Source organism: Diorhabda sublineata, chromosome 9 (assembly GCF_026230105.1).
Source record: "Diorhabda sublineata isolate icDioSubl1.1 chromosome 9, icDioSubl1.1, whole genome shotgun sequence".
Lineage (NCBI taxonomy): Eukaryota > Metazoa > Arthropoda > Insecta > Coleoptera > Chrysomelidae > Diorhabda > Diorhabda sublineata.
Window position 1 is genome coordinate 5,443,632 of NC_079482.1, and position 20,995 is coordinate 5,464,626.

The window sequence follows — 20,995 nt, forward strand, 5'->3', positions numbered from 1 at the left end:
GGAGAAGTCTTCTTTCAAGAAGATTCCAAGAGACAGGAAGAAATAAAAGAAGTTATGGCCTTGGATGTTAACGCAAATCTAGACCATTTTTTACAACAATGTTAAGTTTTATTTAATCCTCAACACATTCTTAGATCCATTGTTTGAACCTTCCTGAGTGATATCAAGTTGTAATTGAAGTCTGGGGTTTATATAATGGACTTTTTCAATATTTTTTTTTTGATTCGGTTCATTATTATAATTTTGTGAAGCCGTTTTGTCACTCAAACGCATTACGATATTTTTGAATTCAAATTGAAATTGTGGTTTTTCACATTTATCTCTTAAACTTAATTCAGGAATTAAAACTTCATATAAATAATTTTGAAAATTCATTTATTTGATCTAATAAACAATTTTGTACTCGAGACCCGGCCAAATATTGCATAATCCCATTTTTATTTCAATCACTACCAGTATTAATACTTAATAGTTGCTGTTATCGGAAATGATCTTCTTAAACCCATGCACTTTTCACGATCAATGAAAAGAGAATTCACTTTATTGTGTAAATCAGTTTCTAAATTTGATCTAGTTTTAAGTAACTGTTGATGTTGTGCTTCGGCTTCTTGCAGCTTTCTGTGTAATACTTCAATGTTGTCTTGGAGTTCTTTTACTTCATACACTAATCTAAAATAAATCCGTGTTATATTTAGATTATTTTATGCTTTCAGTATTTTTAAAAAATAGTTATAAATTTTAGTAATTAATTTACCTGTCCTGGGCAGTATCTCTACATAATTCTATCTCTTTTCTGTGAGTTCTTGCTTCTAACCTCGTATGGGCTACTTTCATAGGATTACTTTTATCCAGTATAGCCTTTTTCAATAGTTCGATATTTTTTTCCAAGTCGAAAAGTTCTTGTTGAACCTAAAATTAATTAACCATTCCTGATTGAATTTTTTAAATTATTATATCCTAAAATAATTGGGAAAATATAGAAAGCATACTATGACAATAAATTATATGAAGATAAAAATAACATAACAGAGAATAATTCAGAAATGAAGAAGAGGAAGAAGTAAAATGCCCAACGAAAACTGTGGTGTAAGAAGAATAAATAAAGACTGCTTAATGGAAAAGCTCATGGAGAAGATGAAATAGAGGATGAGATGTTAAATCTGGAAACACAACATGATTCCAGAGGAGTGGAAGACCAGACTGATTCATAATCAACACAATCCACATAATAGAGCAAATAGAGAGCTCCAATAATCTTTATAGATTTTGAAAGCGCGTTTGACTCAATAAATAGACAAAAATAATAGGGAATTTAGAAACACTAAAGGTGATCAGAAAATTAAAGATAATAGAAATCATATTACAAAACACAAAAGCCAAAAACAGATATCTGGGAAAAAATAGAAATAGACAAAGGAGTCAAACAAGGAGATCTCTACCAGTCTTGTATAATACGATTTCAGAAAATGTAATGAGAAGAGCAAAATTAAATAAGAAAAATATGATAACAAATCAAATATAAGCTGTAACATACGCAGACGCAGAGAAAAACTAGTAAAGGCAACCAATAAACTGGAAATAGAAGAAAGAAAAGTCGGTCTAGAAATAAACCTAGAAGAAAAAGCTGAAGATCAGAGCCGGTATTTTCGCAAAATTCCGGGAGTTACAGTGACCCTTCAAGTCAGTGTCTTGCATTGCCACACTGTTATCATGAACTACATTTTTAACATCTTTCGAAGTGAAGTGTTGAATGAATGCAATTACATTCTTTAGAGTCTTTTGGCTGCCTTTATGTTGCATTTAGAGGGGGTTAGGTTAGGTAAGAAAAATAATAAAATTATGCACTTACTTGACCAGTAGAACTTCATAAGCTGTTCGATTCGACAAGTTTTTTTAAATGTTTATAAGAAAAATCATACGTCTGCTACGCATGCGTGTAACTTCTCGAATTAAGCGAAAATACCAAGACGTCATAAAGATAGCAAGACAAAACTAAAGAGGAATGAACACAGAAATACGTATTTGAAACTGTCATTTACGGACAGTTGGTATGGGAAAATGGGAAAAAAACGTCTCTACTTTACGGTATCGACAATATTCATTTTGTCCTTCGTTCGAGACACTTTATACTGCGCATGCTTCATGCCCGCAAAAGATGCGCAGAACTAACTGAAGCGCTCGGAGGAGAGATAGAACGATATACTATCATAGAAATATTAACAACCTGTAATATACTATTTGTCCATATAGAAGTTTTACATATATGTAAACTGTATCCTCGTTCAATTATCTAGGACGTACGTCTAAAGATGGAATTAGAGAGAGATTATAAAAAGAATATCGAACATTTGGAAAAAATAAAAAGTAACTTAAAAGCAACAACAGTCATAAATAAAAAAGAAGAAGATAATCGAGAGAAAAATACTGAGAACTAAAATCGGAACAAGTATTATAGGACATGTAGATAGAAGATTAAAGAAAAATAAAGCAATAAGAGAAGAACTGGGAGGAGAAAATTTAACAAGGTATGCAAAAGCACGAAGACTAAATTGGGCAGGACGCATCATGACCAGAATCCTAGAAAAAGTAGAGTGGAAAACAAAATGCAAAAACAGAAAAGAATGGAGAAAACGGACATACGAGGCCAGAAACGACAAAAAACTATAACAAAATGAACAGGGGGAGTAAACCACCCCAATAAAGGGATTTTGAATGATTATATCTTTACTGACCTTGTGCAATTGCATTTGTAATTTACTCTTAATTTCCAATGTTTCTGCTGCTCTACGAGCTAGAGCATTATTAGTATTACTCCAAGCATCCCAAACTTCTTGAGCACATGAATTTATAAGATTATCAATATCCGATCTCATTTGCGCTGATTTCCCTCTTTCAGACTGTGATCTCTGTACAATTCTATTACTGTTTTCTGCCCAAGTAACTGTATTGCTCGTACTGAAAACAAATATTCTCACTACTCAGAAAAATATACAGGATGTCCCTAAATTCGACAGCCAACGCTCTAAGGGAAATTTATGCTTATCGGGTTAGGGAACTGACTGCAAACGCATCCTATCTAAGATACGGGGTGCTAAAGTTTTAAAAATAAAACAATTTTTTGTCGATAAATTTCAAATGATGTGATCGATTGTTATTGAAACGTTTTGATGATTATCAGGTTGATAAACTACTTGTTCTAACATGGATAGAGGATTTCTAGTTTGCTCAAGAGGCGTGCAGCTGGGGTTAAGGACCCATTCTTCAGCCCCGAATTCTCCGCTACTGGATAAAATTTTATTTTTTTTTCAATTTTAGAGTTTTATTATCATTCCTTAATAATAAAGTAATAACATTGGCCTACACTAAAAATACAAGTTTCTTCCTAATCAACTTACATCGATAAGTTAATAGTGTCCTACTAAATGATATTTGTTCGTTAAACTATAAGTTTTCTTTGAAAAAGTGTTTTAGTTTATCAACCTGGCAATCGTCAAAAAGTTTCAATAACAATCGATCACACAATTTGAAATTTATCGACAAAAAATCATTTTATCTTTAAAACTTTAACACCCTGAATTTCCTCTAGAGCGTTGGCAGTCGAATTTAGGGACACCCTGTATAATATTATTTAAACGTACGTTGGATCGAATTTTTCTATTCCTCCATAGTAGTTGATTCCCTTTGAAAAATTATTTAATTGATGACACATATTATCGATTCCTAGCGCGGAGTCTTTGCTTTGAACGTCTTTTTCTAATTCTGCTTGAGCAGCTCTGTTATTTCGCATCTGATCGGACACTTTGGAAAACAACGTTCTCAATTGCTCTTGTTTATTCCTGTAAGTTTCAATTTCTTTTAGCAAGGCTTGTTCAGCTACATCGTGGACTAAATCGATACCTGAAAATTGAAATTATTAAAAAAAAAATAAGTCAACAAAGTTGTAAGTAATGTAGAGTCTCAATTATCCGATCTAAACCTGCCGCACCAAAGTCGGATAACACGGAAAATGATAAAAACGACGTTGAAAATTAGTTAATTTCATTTAAACATTGGGAACTTTCCAAATATATAGCTGATCTAAAACATAACTGAATTCAACAAACTTAAACATCTAACAGAAAAATAATAACATGGTAAAAAAGTTCGTTATATTCTTTTGTTTGCCCGCTATTTGTCGTTTTCTGGCCGCCAAATCTCGCAACCTCCTCAGAAGTAAAAGCTCCGCAGAAAATGTTTCGTCCAGCTGCTCTGCATACTTTAATGCTATTTCTAGAGCTTTGTGATCTTCGCTGTGTAAAACTTTCTGGGCACTGTCCTCTAACACCATATCCCCTTCATCGTCCTCTTCTCCTCTTCCGTTTACTATATTTACAATTTCTTCATCTTTCGCTTCATACTGTTCATCTTGGGCCAACCACTAATTCAAATCATCTTCTGTTACGTCCGCGCAACCCTTGTTGTAACAATGAAAGTAGGCTGGTGTTGACGGATTCAGTCTTCTGTAAATTTTCTCCACCTGAAGATTCTTGATGTTCTTAGAGCAAAACGTTCAAAGGTTTAGAAATGGTGTCTGCTCCAACACTCTCCCATGACTGAACCACGTAGTAAGCAACGTCTTTGAAATTAAGATGACGCAATTTGTTCACCGTGTCTTCTCACTGGTCTATCGCGTCATGTAAAAAAGAAAGCAAGTTCCTTCGATAAATCCTCTTCATTGTATCTAATTTCCACTATTTCATGGATTGACATAAAGAAGTTACATTTGGAGTCAAAAATATTGCCTTTATATCCTAATCTTCAAGTTCTTCATTGGGATGGCATGTAGCATTGTCAAGAAGCAGTATTGCTTTCCCTGGTAAGTTTTGGGATTACAAAAAATGTTCGGTTCCTCTTCCAATCCCCTACCGTTGTCTTTCCTACGTTGTAATCTTGCGCCACTTTTAATAAAGTTTCGCCATTGTCCAATTTCTTCAAGGTTTTAAGTTTCTCTTCCATTGATACAACCACTTTCTTACGTTTTTAAGCCATCACTACAACTTTTAGAGTCAAAAAAAATCAAAACACAACCAACAGTCTAACAAACAACACAAAAGAAACAACGTACAAAACGACTTCTTGGTGAAAGAAGCAGTGAAAGTGAGAACTAGTGTCAGGTAGCTAGCGAAAGTGATGGGATTGATGGCGGGGTGGAATGCAGCGCTTAGAAACAAAAAGAAAGTCCGGTTACCGATCTGTCGCCTGGCACGCGAATACAATGCGTACAGTAAGGAAAAGGAAAGGGGATAAGTCGCGCGGGGCACTGCTGTGCCCGTACAGTCAGGTGTGATTGAAGGGGCTCCTTCATGTTATTGTACTGTACATGACATTGCCCCAGTTGGTCGGATGACCGAGGCTCTACTGTAACCGTAATAAACACATCAAATTTATGAAAATAAGAGTTATAGTCGAAGATCTGGTAGACAAAATTGGGTAGATTCTTAAGACAACATGAAACTTTGTGTAAGTTTTTTATAACAGTGATTAAATACAAAATTGAGGACCTGGCTGGCGGGTTGGCGAGGCGTTATCAACGTTAAAGTATTTTAACTAATTTTTTTTAAATGTTCTTGAAGCTTTTTAGATTTTTTATGTCTTGTAGCTTGACAGTTAACAAGATGAAAAATCAACAATCTAAAAACTAGATCAAATCATCGGGTCCAAAATGTTGCCAAATGCGCTCAAACTTGGACATAACTCTGTACCTTGGAACAAAAAGGGCCAATGTCCAAAATTTCAAAATTTGAGTTAAATGCACAATTGAATTCAGGATGTGACATATAGTAATTGTTAAAAGGACCAAAGTCCTCTTATTATTAGATCATTGAAACTCAAATATTTTGTCACGGCCAAAGTTATTTACTGGAAATGCAAAAATGGCCAATTCCTCAAATTTAAATTGGGTTTCCTGTCATTTGACGAAAATAGACATTGGTCCTTTTTGTTTCAAGGTACAGAACTATAGTAGTTGTAAACCCATATTTTTGAACATATTGTACCAAAGTTTTTATTATTATTTTTTTTTAATAAAAACTTGAATGTAAACTTTTATGTTGAGAAATTCTGTAATCTTAAATCGTCGGTTAGGAATTTTTTTTGAACCAAAGTCATCAACTCTTTGATGCTGTCAAAATTTTCTTCTTCAAGAGTATATTCAAAACAACTAAAATGATTTTCAGTTAATACCTGATTTAGCTAATGAACATAAAGGGTAGGACAAAAATTAAGGAAAAACATCTTGAGAGAATAAGCTCACCTTCTCTTGTTTCTCTGTGATATAAACATTCTTGTGCAATGTGTAAAGGTCCCTCGATATCATCCAAAGCTTTTTGTACTTTTCTCTTCACACCTTGCATTTGATCTGCTTCTGAAATCAACCGTTCCAATTCAGTTCTAACTTCATTCCTCCAAAAGGTAGTGTCTGTAATCCGTTCTCCCAAACGTCTGCCGGATTCTCTTTGACCCTGGGCTGTTTTCTCATCCGTTTCTCTAAAAAAATTCCATTCATAATTTTCTATACATTGTAATCTCATATAGTTACCTCATGACCCTAATAAAATCGCCTCTTAATCTTTCGGAATAGTTTCTATTAGTATCAGCTTCGTTAAATAGTTTCAAGTTACCCTGTGTCCATTCTAGGGGAGTATATCTAGTATATAGAGCTGCTCTGGCAGCATGCGCTGGATTTCGTTCGAAACCGGTGACTAAATTCGGAAATTTTAACGGTTCAGTTGCCATACCATAAGGTGTGTAACAAGGATCGACTATAGCGTTAGTTGCATGTTGATTGGGTCTAAAAACACATAATATTCTGTTATTTATATGATATGAATGGATATGGAACAAAAGCAAATTATATCAAAATGTAGATTCAGTTATACTAATTGGAATAAAGTAAAAACGTTACCGTACCTGCGGGGCCTAGATGAATAATGAAATCCAGAGATGATTAAAAAAAAAAGAAAAAATGATTTACGTTTTGTGTTCTCATTTCATAAAAGTTTTACTGAACACATTGTTTACTGATATCACTACTCCAACACTCAAAATTACAATGTCTGACGCGCGTTTCGATAACCGAGTTGTCGTCTTCAGAGACCAAAAGTTGGTAGCAGTAAACAGTGTTAAGTATGAACATCATCAACGGTTCCAGAAATACCAACTCAACATACAAATTATTATTACATGTAAGAGATTGCGGATTTAATTTTGCGAAGTAATATTCAGATATGTTGTTTAAATATTAATTTAATCTGAATATAAATTAAGAAAAACTTCGATATTATACTTTAAATACATTATTTGAACAATTATTTTACTAAAACTTACAAGGGCATTGCTTCTACGAGCTCATATCCGATGGTGGGTCTCCATGGATGAGGTAGGGGCGTCTGGTAGTAATTTCCTATTCTGGTAGGTACTGGAGTACCAGCTACTTGTTCCATGCACGGTGTAGCAGCCACTGTACTCCATGGTTGCAGTTGCTGAAAAAATATTAGTCTGTAGTAGTTTTGAATCTGCGCGCTGTTTTTTGAAATTTACCGTATATAATACCGTCTCGTTATCTGGCATTTTGATATTAAAAAAATTCTAAATGTCAATTTCGAAACGTTCAAATTTCAACATAATATGTAACATAACTGATACAGATATATGTATATGAAGTATAGATTAACTGTTTCTTTATCAATTTTAATTTTTTGATTGGCCAGAAAATGCACAAATACGAGTTGTCTATGTGGATGTAGTTAAAAAGTAAATTGATATGGGATACAACACAATTTAATAAACTATATGTGAATATATATTTAAAAAAATTCTGGACCCTTCCAAAAATATAATTTGTAATGCCACTGTTTTTTAAATAATTGAAAAAATAAAGCGGAATGTGCTTAATTAAAACGAAGAAGATATATACGGTAAGTAGTTCAGTTGAACGCTACGATCTTTAAAAACGAAGAGTATACATAGAGTAAATTGTTTTATAAACCAGTACGTTCAATGGAAAAGAAGATGTTTCTTTATTTTTAGGTTAGATTGTGAATTTCATTAATAACAATTAGAATTAACTAAATTATTTTAATTATCAGCAAATCAAACCTACATATAACTTCACTCACTTTACTCGGTTGTTTTTACTTTTAATTAGTAATTAAGTGAAAAATCAAAATTCATAAATACGTTACAAAATGTCTTCTACTGTGCCAGAACGTAATAAATAATGTAAGTAAATTAGAACTTTATTCTTATTCATTCCATTATAGACTGTCCTGGTGTTGAAAGTGAAAATGCAGGAAAAGTCGATGCATGCGCTGGTTGTCCAAATCAAAAAATTTGTGCTAGCTCAGATACAAAAAAGCCCGATCCAGGTATTCAATTAGTAAAGGAGAGATTATCTGAAGTACAAAAAAAAATTTTGATTCTTTCTGGAAAAGGTGGTGTTGGTAAAAGTACTGTAACGGCTTTATTGAGTAGGACTATAGCAAATCTGTATAATGAAAAAAATGTAAGTATCTACCATAAAGGAAGCGCGAATTACCTTAATCATTTCAAGTTCTGTTTGTATTGGGAATTTTATTGAAAGTAATGGTTACAAATAATTTCACTTACCCTATTATAACGACTTCTTCTTTCCTTTTCTTGTCCAAAAATCATCATTTGTACTATTTATATATTTTTTATATTATACTTGGAACCTTATTATTATATTGATAGTAACAGTGATCTTTTGGAATAAGTAGCAAATTGTAATTGATCTGTAACAGTCTGTACCAGATACGATGACCCAATTCATATTGTTTAAGAAGAAACTGTCCTGTATAGATATTTTTGGTCAATAAATATATAAATATGAAAATTTATAGGTCAAAATCAAATTATATGTAAGATTGTTCCTAAATTTTCAAATATATCTAAAAAAAAATTCAAGTAATTTCAATTTGAATCTTTATGAGAGAAATACATTCTGTAGTTTTCTAAGGTACAACTTGTCCAATTTATATTGATGTACTGTACAATATTTGAATTCAGGTTGCTGTTTTGGACATAGATATATGTGGACCTTCTCAACCTAGAGTGTTGGGAGTTCAAGACGAACAAGTTCATCAGTCAGGTTCAGGATGGTCTCCTGTTGTAAGTCAATCTACAATAAAATTATTCCTCTTTTTATTGCAAGCATGTTTTTAGTATGTTGAAGATAACTTGTCAGTTATGTCAATTGGTTTTCTATTGGGATCACCTGATGATGCTGTTATTTGGAGAGGACCAAAGAAAAATGGTATGATTCGACAGTTTCTGAGCGAAGTAGATTGGGGAAATCTGGACTATTTATTTATAGATACACCCCCAGGTAAGCGCTAAAATATTTCTCATGAATTACTGAAGATAGTATAGTTAGATAAAAATATATAATTTTAATAAATAAATTCAAACTGATCTAAGATTGATCATTTTAGGTACCTCTGATGAACACTTATCTGCAGTAACTTATTTATCAAAAGCTGATTTATCTGGAGCAGTTATAATTACCACACCACAAGAAGTAGCATTATTAGACGTTAGAAAAGAGATTGATTTTTGTTTCAAAGTGAACATAAATATTTTAGGGGTTATAGAAAATATGTCTAGTTTTGTTTGTCCAAAATGTGAAGTAAGTTTCCTCTATTTTATTTTTATCATAATGATGTATGTATAATTTTCTGTAGAAATCATCAGATATATTTCCTGCTTCAACGGGAGGTGCAAAGAAAATGTGTGAAGAAATGAAAGTTCCTTTTCTTGGAAGTTTGCCTTTAGACCCTAGAATAGCAAGGTGTTGTGATGAGGGTAAAGATTTTGTTACAGAGCTAGCGGATTCACCTGCTTTAAAAGCCTCTCATGATATAGTTAAACGTAAGTTTAAGACTGTCAAAATAACAGTTTAATTATTACTATAAGATATTTAATAATTGATTCAAAGTAAGGTGTAATTAACAAGGCTTTTTTGATTCAGTTGCCATAGTTTTCACTTTATTCATCAAATCTACATTGTATATGATCCAGTGATATGAATCTTTGGTAAGATAGTTCCTATGAGGAGAGTTAAGCTTAAGCCAAAATATGTTTGAAATCGGGTTTTATTTGATTTTATTAGCTATAAATATAAAAAAACACCTCAAATTTTATGCAGATCACTCATACTTCAGAGAGCTCTTTTTTATACAGCTTTGTTAACCATTAACAGTTTTTTTCCTTTTATATAACTTGTTTGAAAACTGAGGAACATTAATACTTATGCTTCTGAATAAGGCTAAGAAATCTACTAACTGAATTATGTTTTAAAAGTACTCCTACTTGGAATAATATTGAATACTAGAATTTGTTGTTTTGGTTAAGCTAAATTTTTATATAATTAAATATACCCCTCTGATTTTGTTAAAACTTTTGTATGTTATAGAGAAAATCATGCTGAACAAGAATATATATAGGGCGCGGGTACTATCCCTTCAGTTACTTTTTTTGTTTGAAGAATCAAATAGTTGTATTAATTTTTCAGTGATTGTAATATTTGAATTAATCGTTAAAAGAAATACAACCCTTACACTTCTTTCAACCATTTTTAATTAATCATATAGTCCAATTCAATGATTTTGTCTATGGTTTCATAAAAATCGATAGTTAAGAGGGGTAAAAAGAGTCGAATAATATGTGAAAACTTTGGTATCGATTTATTATTTTAAATAATCATCAATTTCGATAGGATACATCCGAGACCTTTGATGAAAAACCTCATCAATTCTTTGTGTATAGCTAAAGTATCTCTCTTAAATAAAAATTCAACCATATATTGCTTATAATAATGACGAGATCAGCCATAATGCAGGTTAATATCACACAAATCTCTCAAGAGCCTCTCTATGCTTTGAATGTGTGCTTTGGTTTCTGGATCTACGAAATTATAACAGTTGAATGAATCCTTCGTTCTCGACATGAATTATTATATCCTCGCCAACAATATGTGCAGATCTTGATGGAACAGGCTCGATACCAAGCACTGTATGATTGCGCTTACCAATGCGTTGAGGAAGATTATTTACCCAAATGAAATGAAAATTATACTTTACTTCCAAAAAAGTATAAAATAGAAAAATGAGAAAAAAAAACAAATGATACATACTTCTCTACAAAAAGGAATCCAATCTCAAGCAGTGGTTGCTGTTATAGAAAACTCTTTCATGAGTTTTTCTTGATGAGTGGTAGACAATAAATAAAATGAGTAATGATTCTACATACAGTTTGTATATCTATTCGAATTTGATTAAACTAAGTGCCATTTAATGCACTTATTGTCCAATTGCACCACACTTTTTTTTCTTCTGTTTTCGCTTAGCACTGAAATATTTATAAGTACAGTGAATCTTAAACGTTTCACTATTTAGTAAAATCATCTAACCACGTTCACAATAATTTCACTTCTTTTCACTTAGCTATTAATTAAATAATTTATTAATTGATCACGATTGTCAATTTTTGATTTATAATTTGAAAAGTGAAAAATCTAAGTTAGAATTAATTTCTAACTATTATTACTTAATAGATTGTTTTTTGCGAGGAGGTGTGACATGATGTCATCATTAAATAATGAAGAAATACAAAGCTAAACTATGATGTATAGAATATTTTTCTTTTTCTGAAACTTGAGAAGTTGAAAAACTATGTGAAGGTTTGCTATCTGCACCCTATATATAATTACCTTTTTTTTTCTAGGATTACTTGAAGTCTGCAGAGGTAATTAATATTAATGTTACATATTTTAAAAATTTTATTGCATCTTTTTTTAATAAATAATTTAACTATTTGACATTTATTTAAGTAAATATAGACCTGTTAATGTAGCAGTTGTCTTATTTTCGCAACTTTTGGCAAATGCTCTCTGTATCATTAAAATATACATATGTCAGATAAGTGTTTGAAAACAATTATTAATATAGTATAAAAAACTTGTTCATAGATTCTAAGAATGTAGATTATTCCATTTCGTTTAAACTTAGAACTAACTCAATAGCAGCATTAACATCCCCATTTACAGCTTTCAAAGCTCGTATATTGACTGTATCATCAAGCAAACCCATCTCATGCATTTGCTTCAACTGTGCTTCCCACTGCTTGTTCAAATTTTCAAAACTTTGTTCTTCTTCTTGGTTACTATTATTAGTTGTATTAGGACCTCTATTGGAACCTCCAAAATTGATAGCTTGTTGGATGGCATTAGAAAACATCTCGTTAGTAATAATATTTGATGAACCAGAATTTTGGGTAGGTATGCCAGCACTATTTGTATTGAATTGTGTATTTGTTGCATTTGCAATGGCAGCTGCAAGTTGTGCAGCAGTAATTGCATTGAAAGATGTGTTTCTACTTAAAGGGTTCTGAGAAAAACTAGTGTCAGAACTGGAATCCATTTCTTCATCATCATCAGATAGAGCTTCCAAAGAATAAGAATATCCTGTGCTAGTACTTGGTTGGTTGGTATTTAGAGAAGCTTGTTCTTCATGCACGTGAGCCAAAATGTGACTCCCCGCTTCTAATAATACTGGATGTTTCTCTATCATTTCCGCTCCATTTTCGGGAATTGAAAGATAAAATATTAATTCTGGATCTTGAATAAGTGCTACTGCTGCGGGATCTTCCAAAAGTTTAGGACAAGCTTCTATAATTTTATTTATAACATCAGTTCTGGTTAACCTCTAAAAAATAGTATTCAATAATAATTGTTTGAGAAAATTACATATTTTGTTACTTGTAGCGCTAATCTATAATTCGGGAAAATAACGAGGGTACTAAACGCATTAATTAAATCTTTGGGCCCCATTTGTGTATGTATGGTTTCTGAAGGTTTTATTGCTGGTTTATCTATTACATGAATTGTAACTCCATCTGTAATTCCATAAGAAGAAAGTGTGTTCTCGTCTTCCAATATCAAACCACAATAAGATAATTCTAAAAATAAAAAAAATAATTTTCTTTGTTTTATTCAATACAAAAATTTACCTAAATTGTGCGGAACATTATTCGACGCGTTAAGAGCGTGTTTCTTGAACACTTGCACTTTGTTTTCTAGATCTACATTATTTATTTTAATTCGTTGAGGGGAATTTTGACTTCCCCAAATTCCTAAAATAATATTGGCCATCGTTACCAAATTGAAATGACTTTTATGAAAAGAATGAATATTTACTTTTTAAATTGTCATCATGACAATAACTGCTACCAACTTAGCAATATTAAAATTACCCAAATTAAACTTATGGTATAGAAGAAATTTTAAAATTAACCACTCTTAACTATTACTGGTGAATTTGCTAATACTGCCTATCTAAACTATTCAAAATTATAAAATATTTCAAATATGCGAATTAGTATGAGCTAATTGTATAAAAATTAAAATAAATTTAGTTGGCGTACTGGCAACTCTACTTTTTTATATCATAATAGCGGCGTCGCCAATAACTAATAAGCTATAGCGGTGCAGCTGTTCGACGGCGTGAGGTGTTGTGTGTGTCGCATATTTTTGTTTGGGTTTGAAGATGGATGTTTGAATTATTGTTCAATAAAAGTATTATTAGTAAACAATCAGTCTCTTAAACATTTAAAATGAAGATGTTTATTCTCTCTTTAATTAAATAATGACAATGATAATTGAGTGCAATATTTTCAAATCATGGATGAGGACATAACTGAAAATGCAATTTCAGAAACGGATGTTGAAGCGAAAGAATCGTGCCCTAAAAGATTTAGATTACCAAGGAAATCTACGATAGAATCCACAAAAAAACTGTGTGCCAAAGAAGAAAGAATCGCGACCGTCAAAAAAGTATGACCATTTATAATATTAGAAAGTTGGTCATGTATACAGTGCTGGATTTCAAAAATTTTAATTTATAAAATAATGTAACAAAACATTGGATTCACGACGAATTTGTGTAATATTAATATGCTCCGAGTCATGTTAATAATAAAATTCCATTTACTCATTAATTAGTTGTATAATATAAACTGATATTAAAAGTATTCAGTATTTTTTGTTAAAAATCTTAAGATTTGATTATAAGGAAGTATTTTTAGGTTTCTTATATACTACAAAAAATTGAAAGCGATAGAACTCTTAAAGATAAGGAACTTTTAGCTGAAAGTCAAGATATAGTTGAAGAAATTCACAATAAATGGAAAAAAAGGAATGAGGCAAAAAGGAGATTGGAAGAATTGGAAGACCCAGAGGATATTTTAAACAATAAATGTCATATTCTCGCTCAAGCCATTGCCCAATCACAATATTTAGTAGCTTACACAGGAGCAGGTATAAGCACTGCTGCTGAAATACCAGACTACAGAGGTACAAATGGGATATGGACGAGGCTACAACAAGGCAAAGATATTGGGTAAATAATGAGTTTTATCAATATAATCTAAACTTTCAATGATCTAAAATTTATCTTCCAAGTTTTAATATCTTCACAAATATAATTTCCTTGAAATATATAAGTGAATTTGACTAAAGTGTATTATTCTGAAAATAGACTCCAAGTATCAATAATGAGGGCTACTACTTTTGAATTTATTATTAGAAGGACCAGATCTAACATTTTGGCGCTCCTAATTCAGTTAAAGTTATATGAGTATCTTATACTAAGGTAATTACTTCACTGTACAGTGAATAAAAGAGTGTGAAGTGACTTAATATTCTCAATAACCATATAAAATTTACCATTGGTTATATAGCAATTTGTTACTCGCAGCGAAAGAAACGACATAACTAAAATTATACTATTTATTTACATCAATAATTTAGTATTGTGTACTTATTTGCTCATTTTTATGACAAAACCTGACAATGTGATGTCCTCAACCTCACTTATATTCTGAGTTCATAAATCCGTGTGTCTCAAGTTTTGTGCCAATTGCTAGTAAAAACTCAGTTAGGTCTTACTTGTGAGACTGAAAAGGAATGTGCATTGAATTAAGTCATGATATCGCAAGTGAGAATAATTTGAGTTTTGATGTAAATGGAAACAAACTTATATGTAAATAGCTTAAACACCACTCCACCGAACAATTTTAACATTGCATGGGAGAGAAGAATTTACTTGGCTCTGAACTCAACAAAAAGCCGTTTTAAAGTACGTACAGCATAGTAAGCTGACGTTGATGGGACTGGAAAAAACGATCCCATCATAATGAAGCATGGCCATACAGTATGTGATACTGCATCTCCAGATTATATTTGCAAAGAAATACATTCTGGCCAACCATACGACAATTAAAATGGCGCTCCTGAGATGATTGAATTTTTCTAAAACCTAACTCAGATTAATATTTTTAAAAAATATTTTGTTTCCTCTATGCTGTTCGCCCCCTGGGAGGCAACTGTATAAAGTAAGATATTTAAAATGATTATATTTTGTTTAGAAGTTTAGGAAGGTGGGTTTATTCAATGAAAAATTATTATTCTGAATATTTTGCACTGCCCATTGTTGTGGTGCAAATATTTCTTACAAGCATGCTAATGTTTAGAAGGGGTGTAGTTTTGTAAATCTTTATTAACCACTGCTTCAAGGAATATTCATCTTCAGGAAGTTCATTTTCTTACTTTCTTTTCAATATAATTCAAATTTGACTTTTTTGTATGTATAGTAATAAATTTAACTTCGACATCTCACTTGTCGGGGGCGCTAACTGGTGAGCATAGAAACAGTAGCTCTCATTAGCCTCAATATACATGTTAATATGAAACTAAAAGGAAGAACAAGGTCATATTTATTATACAGTTTTCAAGGTTTTTATTAATAAATATTTATTTGTTCCCAATTATAAATTTCAATTGGAAACTTTATTCACCAGAAAAGAAACAAGTTATAGTGTTACAAATTTTGAATGAACTCAATTAATTTCAACTATTGAATTAACAAAATTCACTACTTGAATGAATAACAAAATTTAGTAAAATAGTATTTACAATAATTCCTATTTTATATTGAAATAAATGCTGTGTCCCATTATTTGGACTACAAGTTCTCCAGAGCCCACACCACTAGATCTGTTTTTGGGGCTGGATGAGAAATAAAGTCTACAAAATAAAAGTGGACACACGGGATACACTAGTTAGACGAATTGAGAATACTGCAGCTCATATTAAAGAAGAAATTAATAAATTGGAAGAACAACAAACGCTCTTCGTAGGCGAAGCAGAAAATATTTAGTTTAGTTAATGACGGTATTTTTGAACATTTATTGAAAGAACGCTATGATTAAGAAAATTTTTATTTGATAATTTGTTGATTTATTAATATGCTATAAGAGTTTTTTTACATTATTTTTACGTGTGTAATACACTCCTAGAGTTTGGTGCGCTCCTCCCGTCTCACCCTATATATTAATTATTACCTATAATTTTGTTATTCATTGTGGTTTTCTTTTGTATATTGAAATAATATTTTATTTGTAACTTTATTTAGTTACTTTCAAGTTTTTACAAGCTTTTGTCTACAAATTGTAACAATTTTTTTTGACAAAAAAGCATTTCTCTTTCTCAATAATGGTAATATAACTCAACCATAAAAATAATATTAATAAAGATAAATATGTGGATATTAAAACATAAATCACATACATACATTGTCGTACAAATTGTCCACCTGCTTATACATGAACAAGAGTTGAATAAATATATTTTAGGTCGTAAGTTTTGAATGAAGTATTAGTTATTTATTTTTCAGGAATTATGATCTCTCTGTAGCAGAGCCGACGTACACACACATGGCATTAGCTGAGCTCTACCGCAAAAATATATTGAAACATGTAGTTTCCCAAAATTGTGATGGTCTTCATTTGCGATCAGGTCTACCTAGGACTGCTCTATCAGAATTGCACGGTAATATGTACATTGAAGTTTGTAAACAATGCAAACCGGTGAGAGAATACTGGCGGTATTTTGATGTTACGGAAAACACAGCGAGATTCTCCCATAAAACGTATAGAAGATGCTATGTTTGCAACGGTCCTTTAACAGATACCATAGTACATTTTGGAGAGCGTGGAGACTTGCAATGGCCCCTCAACTGGGCAGGAGCTTGTAAGAATGCTAGTAAAGCGACTACTGTAATTTGTTTAGGTTCTAGTTTGAAGGTTTTAAAAAAGTATCCGTGGTTGTGGCAGATGGAAAAACCGGTTAAAAAAAGAGCAAATTTGTACATAATAAATTTGCAGTGGACACCCAAAGATGAATTTGCTAATGTAAAAGTAAACGGAAAATGCGATATTGTTATGAAAAAAATCATGAATTTATTAGGAATTTTAGTACCGAAATATGAAAAATTGAGGGATCCCATGTATAGTCATGCAACTGACATGCATCCCTTAGAACTCCATACAACAACTCAAACTATTTTAAAATTAGACGAATCAGTACAAAAAGATATGTTGTATAATAAAGACTGTGTAGCCAATAAAATGCCTGATCTCAGTGAAAATGAAACTTCAATAACCTGTGATAGTAGCAATAAGACAGACATTCTTCCTAAGCAGGAAAATGATTCTTCGATTAATTTTCCTATTTGTAGTATAATAGGGACTAAAAATATTCAAACCGTATCTTTGCCACAAACAGATACGAAATATTTTTTCAGTTCAGACGACTCTTTTCTCAATAGTAATTTTTTTAAAGACTTAAATAACTATTCAGATTTATTTCTCTATCCCTACGAAACGAGTTTCCTTTATTCAGGATTACATAGCATTATAAATCCCGTTCCTACGTTTGAAGAAGACTTTTACTCAAAAGAAGCGAAAGTAGGGAAAATTGAACCTGCTTGTAATTATTGTTTCAAATACTTCACATCGACTACATGTTTATTTTACATAAAGACAGAACCAGTATTTTTAAATGTAATCAACAGGTTTAGTAAACTTGAGAAAAAGAAGAAACCTAATGTGTGTTTATGCTGTGACTATTCCACTGACGAGGAAGAAGTAGATAATGTAACAAGTGAGAAAGATACCGTTAAAATTAGGGCTCAAGCTGGATGGTTTGGAAAGGGTTACAGGAAAGGGCGACGAGCGAAACGAAGAAGTATTTAGTATTAATTGTCATTTTTTTTTCAGTATTCTTTTTATACCTGCCTGTGTTTTTATCAAATCTGTCCTCTAACTTTTATATTGATTTTTTATATGTATTTTAATATTGAATGTCATTAAAAGTGTGTTTCAATTTAGATATTTTTTATTTTTTCCTTCTCATAACAGGAAAGGAAAAAATGATGGTATTCAGAGTAGACTGCAGCATATTGTGTTTATATTTGGGCCAGTTTTTATAAAGAAGGTTCAGGATTTTGTCTTTTCTGGACCCTTATCAATATCCACAGGCATCTCCCCTCTTGTGCCTACTTTTTAAACAAAAAAATACAGCAGTCTGAAATAAGTTTTAATTAGTAGTAAGACTAATAGCATCCAAGTTGTGCTAACCCCCTACTTTCGTCATTCTTTTCAGAAACTTTAAATTCCAGAGAACCTTTTCTTTTTAATCAGTATGAGGGTACGGGGAAATAAATCACAGTACTACTGATTAAAATTTATAAACAAGATATGAACAATATTGTTACTGTTTAACTCAACAATTCTTTAATTGCAATATTAAAAGCAACATCTGATGGAGTACTGTCATCATGATCTTTTGCTTCTTTATTAGCCCCACTCTGCAATAAAAATTTTACACATTCAATGTGACCGCAGCTTGCAGCATAATGGAGAGCAGTTTGTCCATCACTATCTTTGATGTTTATATCAGCTCCTGCATCAATAATGGTTTTCAGCATATCAATACTACCCGCATCAGCTGCCCAGTGAATTAAGTATAACCCTTCACTGACAAAATCTGGATTGTTTGTTTCAAGATAAGTTTTTACTTGTTTTATATCATTTTTTCTGATGTGATCAATAATTGTCAAGTCTGATTGTGGTATATCATTGTCAACAATCATTGAAGAAACTTTAATCCACTGTTGAGATGGCGCTTCTTGAATATCTTCATCAAAAGTGGGATCTACAGTTTTGACAGTTTCTATATACTTCTTTTTAGCATCTTCTTGAGAGAGATTTCCCAATTTATTCCAAGCTTCCCATTTTGACTTTGCACGAAGATCATACCAACTAGGTCTAGGTACTTTACAAGTACCTTCTGTGCCTTGTTTGTAATAGCCGTAAAGAGTGAGCAATATTTGATTATCCAAAGTGGTTACTAATTTTTGCACTTGACGGGCAGCCTTGTTAAATGAAAGAGTTAAGGTATCAGTATCACTTATATCTATTCCTAATTCTTGTAAATCACTAAAGTTATCTACTGATTCTGCCATTTTTATTGGTTTGAACTATTCAATGGTTGCAATTTTATTGTATTTCCCTCTAACTTGTGTAAACTACTTTTGGTTGCAGTTTCTAATCCTTCACGAGTACTAAAAGTTACAAACCCGTAATTCTTTGATAAGCCTGTTTTTTTATCAAATACTACTGAAGCTTGTTGTATGTGTCCAAATTTACTAAAATAAGTTTTCAATTCTCTGTGACTTACAGTCCAAGGTATGTTACTCACATATATCTTATAGAGTTGTCGAGCACCATTTGAAGCCATAATTCAAGCTTTTCTAAAAATTTCAAGCAAATGAATGCTGTGATCACCAATTAAATCGTGTATATTCAGTCCTATACTGTTACCCAAGTTATTGGTGTTATGTACTATGCACTCTAATTCCCACTTTGACAACAAATGTTCAATAGACCAATCAGAACTTCTTTCTTGATAAGTACAGAAAAACTTTGCGTTTGTATTAATATCAAGCAAATAAGAAACAGTTACTAATATATCTTCAAATGTAGAAGGTTCAAAAAAACAATCAGATCCTAAAATATAATCAAGGGGTCCAAGATAGTCCAAATTACTCAAAAACAATCCCCAAGTTAGCCCTATAACTTGAATATGTTTATTGATAACTAGATTGTTCACTTGACAGCTTCTTCTAGTATGTGACAATGATTTAGTCAAAGAAGCTGATTCAGTCAATATTACGTTGGCACCACACTTTGCAGCAACTATTCCTGGAAGAGCAGTACCGGATCCCAATTCTACCACTTTTTTACCATAAAACTCTTGACGATTTTCCCAAATAAACCAGGCAAGCACTGGTGCTGAAGGCCAAGTATAGAATGAATAACTTCCTTGTAGTAACTGAAACAATATAAACTACTTAATAATTAGTGGCCAATTAAATTTTCATTTCAGAGATATTAACGATGTAATTTTTAGCAGTATCAAATTTACAAGATATACCTCTGGAATGATAACTTCTAATTTTTCTTCAAATGGTTCACCATTAACGATACACTTAGAGGAAAACACAAACTTTTTCAATTGTTCTGTTTGTACATTAGACATTTGGGTTCTTATATATAACATATAAAAGCTTTAATGGTAAAACTTCACATTTTTAAAAACTTACTTCACTAATATAATAATTTAATTGGCTTCTCGATGATAGACTTGATAATGCTAAGCATGTGGAAATTTGACAATTGACACTTCAATTTTTTTGTTAGTAATAGTAATACCAACTTCGTTTTTATGCATTGTACTTCAAAGGGTGCATTCCACTAAGCATTCACGACAATCACGTTCACGAGCACGACCCGTTCCATAAGTGGAGTGGCTATAAGTGTAAGAGTAAGTAAGAGTGGAGTGTGTTATAATTTGTAAGCTATTGAATTTTTTAGTGGAATGCTCTACTGATTTATAATAAAGTAAAATCAAAATATCTTCTGCGGTGATTGTAGTCAATGTGTGGAACGCCCAAACGAGTATTTTAAGCCCTGGAAACGCTTAGTGGAATGCAATGAAAATATATTTTTAATCTTTGCACGCCCCAAATTTACGATATAC

General features: G+C 31.9%; 7 protein-coding genes across 8 annotated transcripts; 2 read left to right on the forward strand and 5 right to left on the reverse strand.

The window, feature by feature from the left end:
- Positions 1-361: 361 nt before the first annotated feature.
- LOC130448942 (tektin-3-like) lies at positions 362-7,952 on the reverse strand. Its single transcript, XM_056786552.1, has 8 exons — positions 7,579-7,952; positions 7,366-7,520; positions 6,578-6,829; positions 6,293-6,525; positions 3,639-3,897; positions 2,733-2,955; positions 755-909; positions 362-669 (listed from the first exon to the last, which is right to left on the reverse strand). Exons 1-8 carry the CDS (start codon positions 7,606-7,608, stop codon positions 459-461), a joined length of 1,518 nt encoding a protein of 505 aa, XP_056642530.1. The 5' UTR covers positions 7,609-7,952; the 3' UTR covers positions 362-458.
- Positions 7,953-8,015: 63 nt separating this feature from the next.
- LOC130448944 (cytosolic Fe-S cluster assembly factor NUBP1 homolog) lies at positions 8,016-11,909 on the forward strand. 2 transcript variants are annotated; one of them, XM_056786555.1, is made up of 7 exons: positions 8,016-8,247; positions 8,301-8,542; positions 9,067-9,168; positions 9,223-9,385; positions 9,492-9,685; positions 9,741-9,927; positions 11,782-11,909. In XM_056786555.1, exons 1-7 carry the CDS (start codon positions 8,226-8,228, stop codon positions 11,808-11,810), a joined length of 939 nt encoding a protein of 312 aa, XP_056642533.1. In that variant the 5' UTR covers positions 8,016-8,225; the 3' UTR covers positions 11,811-11,909. The 2 variants fall into 2 exon arrangements, with proteins under 2 accessions (XP_056642533.1, XP_056642532.1); XM_056786554.1 differs by having other exon boundaries at positions 8,037-8,247; positions 9,741-11,909.
- LOC130448943 (ubiquitin-like protein 7) lies at positions 11,819-13,300 on the reverse strand. Its single transcript, XM_056786553.1, has 3 exons — positions 13,066-13,300; positions 12,815-13,014; positions 11,819-12,761 (listed from the first exon to the last, which is right to left on the reverse strand). The coding sequence occupies exons 1-3, from the start codon at positions 13,205-13,207 to the stop codon at positions 12,042-12,044; spliced, it is 1,062 nt and encodes a 353-aa protein (XP_056642531.1). The 5' UTR covers positions 13,208-13,300; the 3' UTR covers positions 11,819-12,041.
- A 229-nt stretch (positions 13,301-13,529) lies between these two features.
- LOC130448948 (NAD-dependent protein deacetylase sirtuin-7) lies at positions 13,530-18,281 on the forward strand. The gene is made up of 3 exons (XM_056786558.1): positions 13,530-13,888; positions 14,140-14,453; positions 16,788-18,281. The coding sequence occupies exons 1-3, from the start codon at positions 13,736-13,738 to the stop codon at positions 18,145-18,147; spliced, it is 1,827 nt and encodes a 608-aa protein (XP_056642536.1). The 5' UTR covers positions 13,530-13,735; the 3' UTR covers positions 18,148-18,281.
- A 390-nt stretch (positions 18,282-18,671) lies between these two features.
- Positions 18,672-19,418, reverse strand: LOC130448950 (acyl-CoA-binding domain-containing protein 6-like). The gene has a single exon (XM_056786561.1). It carries the CDS (start codon positions 19,416-19,418, stop codon positions 18,672-18,674), a length of 747 nt encoding a protein of 248 aa, XP_056642539.1.
- A 2-nt stretch (positions 19,419-19,420) lies between these two features.
- On the reverse strand, positions 19,421-19,693 carry LOC130448952 (SRA stem-loop-interacting RNA-binding protein, mitochondrial-like). The gene has a single exon (XM_056786563.1). The coding sequence runs from the start codon at positions 19,691-19,693 to the stop codon at positions 19,421-19,423; it is 273 nt and encodes a 90-aa protein (XP_056642541.1).
- A 3-nt stretch (positions 19,694-19,696) lies between these two features.
- Positions 19,697-20,623, reverse strand: LOC130448951 (histone-arginine methyltransferase METTL23). Its single transcript, XM_056786562.1, has 2 exons — positions 20,390-20,623; positions 19,697-20,287 (listed from the first exon to the last, which is right to left on the reverse strand). Exons 1-2 carry the CDS (start codon positions 20,513-20,515, stop codon positions 19,697-19,699), a joined length of 717 nt encoding a protein of 238 aa, XP_056642540.1. The 5' UTR covers positions 20,516-20,623.
- Between the last annotated feature and the right edge of the window lie 372 nt (positions 20,624-20,995).